Source organism: Notothenia coriiceps, unplaced genomic scaffold (genome assembly GCF_000735185.1).
Source record: "Notothenia coriiceps isolate Sejong01 unplaced genomic scaffold, NC01 NC01_scaffold00009652, whole genome shotgun sequence".
In the NCBI taxonomy this organism is placed as follows: Eukaryota; Metazoa; Chordata; class Actinopteri; order Perciformes; family Nototheniidae; genus Notothenia; species Notothenia coriiceps.
This window is the reverse complement of record NW_011342353.1, coordinates 255,997-263,802: the sequence shown is the minus strand read 5'-3', so window position 1 is coordinate 263,802 and position 7,806 is coordinate 255,997. Positions and strand designations below refer to the sequence as shown.

Genomic DNA, 7,806 nt, shown 5'->3' with positions numbered 1-7,806 from the left:
AAGTTGAGTTATGAGACTAAGTGAAAAGGTTTAGCTAGCCTACTTAAAATAATAAAATATAAGATCAAGATTTTAATTATGACGTCAAATGTATGATATGGTAAGTGAAAAATATGATAAGTCAAACTAATGAGATAGTAAATTGAAAGTTTGGATTACTAAATCAAATATTTTACAATAACAACCCTTGGCGGTGGTGGCGAAGTCCATAGGGACTTGGCTTGGCAACTGGAAGGTAACCAGGTGAAGTCCCGAAAAGACCAAGTGCTACCGAGGTGTCCCGGAGCAAGGCACTGTTCCCTACACTGCTCCTCGGGAGACTTACATAATGGCAGCCCACTGCTCCTAACACTAGGATGGGTCAAATGCAGAGAAACCACTGTACTACGTAATGACAATAAGTTGAATCTTCTTCAATCTTCTTAACGATAAGATACTTAATTACTTTTAGGTATAGATCATGACTTACTTTTAACCTATTGTTGGATTTTCCTAGCAGAAATTGCCTTCCATAAGGTATTGATTTGCAGAGCTATTCAAATATACATGTAATATCTAAGGAATCCAGTTTAATGGAAACTTCATGTCTGTTCCACTCTAAGACACTAGGTGGAAGTATTATACAAAAGTAAAATACAATAGTTAAGGGAGGGCCGGACACAGTAGCCAAGTACAGCCTTCTGTGCACCTGTAATCTGACATGGTTATATATTGTACGCAACAATATAAAGTAATTCTGTAGCTCTTAAAAATGTGAGTGTTAGTTATTGAGTGCCTGTTTTATATCTCAGCCACTTAAACAAAAACTTGGTCTCAGTTTTTTTTTTCAAGCACGGATTTTAACGTCAGTTACAACATATTTGTTTACGATACCAACAAAAAACACAACAAATATTTGTATTTGTATTATAGTTCTCGGACGTAAGTAGATGGAAGGAACGAAGATGCACTCAGGAAGTTTCCGATTTGTCACATTTTGACTTTCAAAATAAGAGTAAACTCAAATTAAATCAAAAAATAAAGCATTACCATAAAGAAGTCAATTAATATATTTGATTTAATGAAACACAAATTGTAATGATTTCGATGAATTGTATAGTTTATGCAAACATATGGGGATATAATTAATTATTCTTTGATTTTGTTTTCTGAATGAAAACAGTGTGCTGTTTTATTCAGCTCTACTTTTTGTATCTAATTTTCTTTGAGGGGTAATTTGTCATGCAACCATGTAGACACCATATACTGTACATATAAAGGTAGACACTCACAGAATTGACCAGAAAACCATTTAAAAAAACATAAAAGATGCACACATAAAACAAAATGCTATAACCCAACAGACAGGCTTGCTTAACATGGTGTAATTCAAGAGAAAACATGTATGGAGTACATCTAGCCATTATTATCCCACCCAATCATCTATTGTTAAAATACTAATACACTAATATCCATTTGATCACCTATTTTCACAAAGGGGAACCATCATAACCTACATTTGGAAATGGGCAGACTTTAAATATTTTATTTTGAAAACCCTCACCGGAACCAGTAAGCATTACCATGGGTAACTTGGAGGCTTCAGTCCTCAGGGGGGTCGCTGCGCTCTACCTCCCGTCCTCTCCTCTCATACATGCTGCTGCTAACAAAGGAGACAACAACAGGGGGATGATGGGAGCTCAGACAACAAGCCTGTCAGAAAAACAATAAGAAACTCAACCGGGTTGCTTTTACTTTGTGGATATATATTTTTTAACTAACTATTCTTTTCACCGCGGAACGACTTACGTTTAAAGTAACGTAGCTGTGCACTGGACCGATTTTAACGTAAAGCTTTTTTTCTTTCCAAAGCTATCCATGTTGGACTGCCAACACTAGAGGCGAATAACAGAAGAGAAACAGTCAGACATGGCTGAATAACACTGGTGAGTTTTATTCCATATTTTAATTAAAATGGTAGTATTACTGATAGTTAAAGGTGCGGTTTGGTAGGCGTTTACGGATGATTCTGGAAGCACCTGTTCCCATAAGAAAAACCGATGTAATACTTGTTTTAAAGATGAAACTGACATTGTCATACTGAAAGGTAATTGTTTAAGCTTTGTGGTATTTATTTGGAATATCATGTTTAATATTTCGACATATTTCCCAATCTTGTACTAGGTAGGTGACGATACTACTCTACGCCATATAATACGCGATTTTGGCATACACATAATTACGTTAAATGCACACTTTAACATGTTATGAATAGCCCCCCATTGACACTTAATTCGTCTTTGTGTTGATTTTGTGTTTCGTTAGTATCATCAAATAGGGTAGACCACCATTGGCAGCTCCAGATGTGATATATCCTTAAATCACAATCAAATAGGACCTAAACATTATATCTACATTTGCAAATCCATAGGTGTGTTTTTCTTTTTCTGCTTATGTCACTAACTGTGCTTATTCCTCTTTCCTGTAAACCCACTCCTGTGTGTGTATGAGTGTGTGTTTTCCAAACCGACATACCTTTTCCGTCCCCTCTCTCTTCCTGTCCAACGTGGAGCACTTCACATGTATTGTAATGGTAGCTCTCTTGAAGCCCCTCTACCCGGTTTGTATACACACACTGACCCATTAGTGTCCAGATGGCGTACTGTACACACACACACACACACACACACACACACACACACACACACACACACACACACACACACACACACACACACACACACACACACACACACACACACACACACACACTGTCACTCAAGAGCATTGTGTTAATGGTCGACCCCTTTAAGCACTTAAGGATTGTTCTCAAGCTGGTGTGATTTAAGGGATCACACCATATTTGATTTTTTTGGACTTACCAGGACAAACACACTTACTGGAATGAATGACTGGCCCACTGACCCAGCCTGAGTGTGTGTAGGGTCCAGTAAACTAAAAGATGTTGCTATTGAACTAACCAGGTCAATAGAGCAAACGGAGACAAAAGAGAAGTGAAATTGGGGCTTTTGGAAAGAAAGTCATGGGGGAATTGTTACCTCAGGTCTAGCGTCTCACTTGGTCTATAAGTGCATTTACACACAATCAGAATGTGTTATCGCCACTGTGTAGAAGAGTGCTTTGTGAGTGTACACACCCTCCTATTTGAGGTTTCTATGTCACCCAGTGGACAATGATAATAACCAGAGGGCTACAACTGAAACCTGGTAAGACTTACACACACCCATAAACACAAACATTGCTGTGGTGATGTCATGTTTCCCAAAGTATTGATTATAAAGTACTCAAAAAGCAATAACTTGTTAGACAAAGACGAAAATAGTGCACAAGGGCGTAGTTTTTATAATTAACCTCCTGGCGTTTTAATGCATTTCATTCCTGCTCTCTGAATTTGTAATTATCTAGTGCATTGTTGTCTGTCCACCCAGAAGCATTTTTTCTTTGACAGACTGAAACATGAAACCCTGTCTGTCCTTTTTTTATAAGCTCACTGACTGTGCAGCATTCACATCCCAAAGAAACTGGTCCGACTAGCCGGTGCGCTTTCTCAATAACGTGTGTTTGACTCTGTGTGGAAAGGAGCTCAGAGATAGATTGTTGTCTGTGACGCTTTTGTTTACCTGCTGGTATCAGACACTACGCTTGTTTAATTTCCCAAAGGTGTTGCCTGGTCACTACATTATATAAAATCACTGGCTCCTACATCCGATGGAAAACACACTGTAATCTTTTACCAAGTGAGAGAACACCCCACTGAATTAGTATTGCTCTTGCCTAATGGTGGGTGACCTGCAAGAGATACATTTACAAATAAATGTAAAAAATAATTTAAAAAAACCATTTGATAAAGATTTTTTTTTACTTTGAGTCAAGGCATATTCTTGGCAGGATGGGAGGACATCTGAAAACCGCTTACCGTCTCTTCTTCTTGTGAAGCCATGTTACCCACTCATCTAATCCCAGGCAAAGTGTGGCTTTTACACAAATACGTTTTTAGTGATTGATACAACATATCAGTAAAGTGTCCATTTGCTTCAGTGTGAGATCTCATATGTCTGCAGGTCAGTTCAAGCTCCAAAAACACAGACTAAATGGCACTGCAACCAGGCCCGCCCATGACGCCGGGTCTGACTGCAACCAGGAGTTATTTTCCTTATCAATTAATCAGCCATTACATTTCCCAAAACCATAATGTATTGTTCTTCTCCATCAGACTGTCAAAACCCCAAGATTGTGAATTTCCAGGGAAAGCTAACTGTTCTTATATTTGAGAAGTGCAACAAGTAACTTTAATTTCACAAAATCCTTTTTGCAATTCATTTTTTAATTTCAGTAATTGTTTCAGCATTTGTTTGTGCGGATAGTTATTGAGATATTTCAGCCTGGAGTGGTCAAGTGGTCCAACCAACATGAACATCCATAGAGAAATGCTGCTAGTTGACATATGATGCGATGACTTGCGGTTAATACGATATAACTGCCAGTTGCTTATTAGTCTCTTTATTTTTAACACTTGCTAAGTGATTGATCAATGTATCCGAAACTGAGTCACTACATGTATCCTCAATTAGAGCTGTTTTTAAGTTGCAGCCTTTACATGAGGCGTGTGTAATCCCTAAAACATGTAGCTACATGCAATATTCATGTTTGAAAGAGTCACACAAAGTAGTGCAGCGACGTCTTCCTCTGCATGACTCATAACATGAGAGACCCTCCTTTGGTTCGGTTGGGCATCAGCTGTTGCACACACATCAGAAACACGATGAGAATCTGCAGCATGGCCATTTGGTGACCAATGAATCTGTTTCTTTTTATAAAAACTTATAGGGCTGTCTCATTTGACTAGAGTCTTTTAAATAAGGACGTTTCTCAGTGTTTGAATATTTAAAGACTGAATCAGTGTGGATTAGAGCTGCACGATATTGGAAAAAATGACATTGCGATTCCCCCCCCCCCGCGTTATATATTGCGATATGAAAACATACAGAAATTGAAGAAAAGACCGTTTTTTTCCCATCCTTTCTTGAACTTTAATGCTACACAATTGGTATTTTTCTAACCATATTTAACCGGATGAAGGATTTTAGTCACGGACGTCTGGATCTTAAGTTATCAGAGCAACAATCTGAGCTAGCTCGGTTAGCAGCGCCGAACTGCCCTGGAGAAACACATGAAACTACTTTATTCAGTGTTTTTACCTTTTAATCACCGGGTCCGTCCGCTGTGGAGATTTGATTGTGATTGGTGATTTGCTGTGCATGCAGAGCCAGCATGTCACTCACTCAAGTACCCCTGACATGAGAGCCACGCAAGTTTTCCTTTTGTAGCAAGCAGCAAAAATAATTGTAACATGATGTGTTTGAGTTAATTTGCCTACATAATATCGCAAGTCCTAAAAAAAAAATTAAAATAATAATAATTAAGATAAAACATATATCGTGCAGCCCTAGTGTGGATTTACTGCGGTCTCGAGTGTCATGTGTGTACATATTTAATGACCTTCCGATATGGGTTTTCTTGCATAACATTGAAAACACAGAACACACTTAGGGTAGCTTTTCTTATGAAAACATGGACTTCTCTGTGAAGAGCAATGAAGGCTTTTCAACCTGTTTAGGGCAGCAGTGGACAGGGTGGAGTGCTCGTAAAATAAGATTTGTATTGAAACAGTGGTTAACTATTAATTGAATTACAACAGTGTGTCATCCATCGAAGTAATGCCGTTCAAAATGTTGTCTCGCTACCCAGGTATTACATATGAATGATCAGCAAACCAGAGGACAATTGGCTTTTAGATTAGCTGCTTCACTGTGTCTTTTATACGCTGAGTGAATAATATTACATTTGCAAATAGTTTCCAAAGGATGACGGCTCTGAAATCGAAACCTCTTTGATCGGCTTCCCTTCTCTAATACAGTGACGCATTCCAGCCATTAAGCACTAAATGAATAAAGAGAGTCACGCTTTTCTGCTTTGATTCATTAATAAATAACAATTTAAGATGTTTGGCAACTTTACAATGGAAACATCAATTATCTCTAACTGGATTTCACTCCACTGCGTCACCTTGTAAACACCTTGTTTGTGAGAATGTGAAGGGATTGGACTCCTTACAGTGCAACGTTCATTTTCCCCTGAGGCCTTACAGTGGAAGAATAGAGCTCAAAGTCTAATTGAAGGATTACACTACAGTACGAACAGTGAAATATGTAGTGTTTATTGCGTTGTGTGAATGTTTATTTCAACTTCAGAAAACGATAATTAGATATGGCCTTTTTTAAGTAATCACAGGCCTAAAAAGATAATAACGACTAACTTAGAAGTTGAATGCGCTCACATGTAATCACTACTGTACACCCCCAGTTTAAAACATGTCTGTTTCTCTGCATTCCCTGTTGGCTGTATTCTTAATCATTATTCCCACCAACAACAATAACTTTCAAAAAACTACTTTGAAGCACCCTCTGTTTATATTTGAGTTGTATCAGTTTTTTATAGTGATTTTTTGACTTGATTATTTAAATGTGACATTGTTTATTCTATAGATACTCTATATCTATATATTTGTCCTGTTTGCCATTATAACCTGCTGTTCCTATAACCAAATTATCTATCTATCTATATCTACAGTAGAAAAGCTTGTTTTAACTTCCTTTTTCTTTACTCTTCAGGTGGTGATGTCATGCTCACATTGACCTTTGCCGTGAAAGCCTGACCTCTGATTGGTCAGCGCTGGGAGTTCAAACACCGTGAGAGAAGATTAGCTACCATGTCTGTTCAGGACACATCCCGGCGGGCCACGTCGCCACCACCCCTCAAATCTGACGCCAAACCGCGACCGCACATCCCTCCGAAACCCTCCCCACAATGCACCTCCCCTCGTCTGGGGGACAGAGGCAGCATCGTGAGGCTTTCAGGAGGGAAGGTGAAAAGGATCGTGAGCAAGTTTAGTCAAAATGACTCGACTGAAGCAGAGGAACAACCCACCAATGTTGCTGCAGAACCAAAGGCCGTTAAGCGCTTCAAGAAGCCGCCTACAGTGAAGCCCAAACCGAACCGAGCCAGTCTGCAGCTTCAGCTCGGGGGGGAGAAGGCCCCCCCGCTGCCTATGAAGAGGAGCCGCACCATCAAGAGGCAGAACGAGATTGAGGGGGAGGCGGACAGCATCGGGGTGGAAGGAGGTCGATCAGGTAGGGTCGGCTGACGGGCATTATTCTCTCTGCCCATTTCTTTATATTTATTTTGGACTTTTGTAATGTTTCACTAGTTGTTCATGATTGTCACCCAAACAAGAAGTACAAAGTGAAGTTTCAGTGTGACCATTACAATTGATCAAATACCCACAGATTAAAGCAAGGGCAGTATTAAAAAAGAAAACCGTTGTCACTCCTCCAGCTCGATATCAGGAAGGCGTGTCACGTGATTTCTAGAAAATGAAATGTGTCAGACTATTACCTTTGGCTGCCGTTCAGACCTGGCAGCATTTAAAGATACTCATAGCAGCTTTCATCTGCAGGAGAAAGATCAGACGACACTGTAAACAGCGTTTTACTCACTCAGTGGAGTCAGAGATCAAAGGTCAATCTCATTGATAAAACCGAAAGAATAAAACATTGTAGGGGAAGCAGAAGGTGTAGAGACTTTAGCAAGTGTGTGCTTTATTCATTTTAAAGTTAAATAAGCTCTTAAACAGACAGGTGTGGTGCCACTGGCCATACTGAACCAACGGCCCTAAACAGGTTCTGATAGGTGTGTGTGTGTGTGTGTGTGTGTGTGTGTGTGTGTGTGTGTGTGTGTGTGTGTGTG

General features: G+C 39.4%; 1 protein-coding gene across 3 annotated transcripts in view; it reads left to right on the top strand.

Moving 5' to 3' along the window:
- Positions 1-7,806, top strand: part of arhgef15b (Rho guanine nucleotide exchange factor 15b) — a 36,287-nt gene that overhangs the window by 3,764 nt on the left and 24,717 nt on the right. For 2 of the 3 annotated variants that reach the window (XM_010771105.1, XM_010771107.1), the window contains exons 2-3: positions 1,852-1,925; positions 6,672-7,190. In XM_010771105.1, coding sequence (XP_010769407.1) covers positions 6,770-7,190 — 421 coding nt within the window. In that variant the 5' untranslated portion in view covers positions 1,852-1,925; positions 6,672-6,769. Of the gene's footprint in view, positions 1-1,188; positions 1,926-6,671; positions 7,191-7,806 lie in introns of those variants that run through there. The other variant, XM_010771104.1, reaches the window with a different exon arrangement.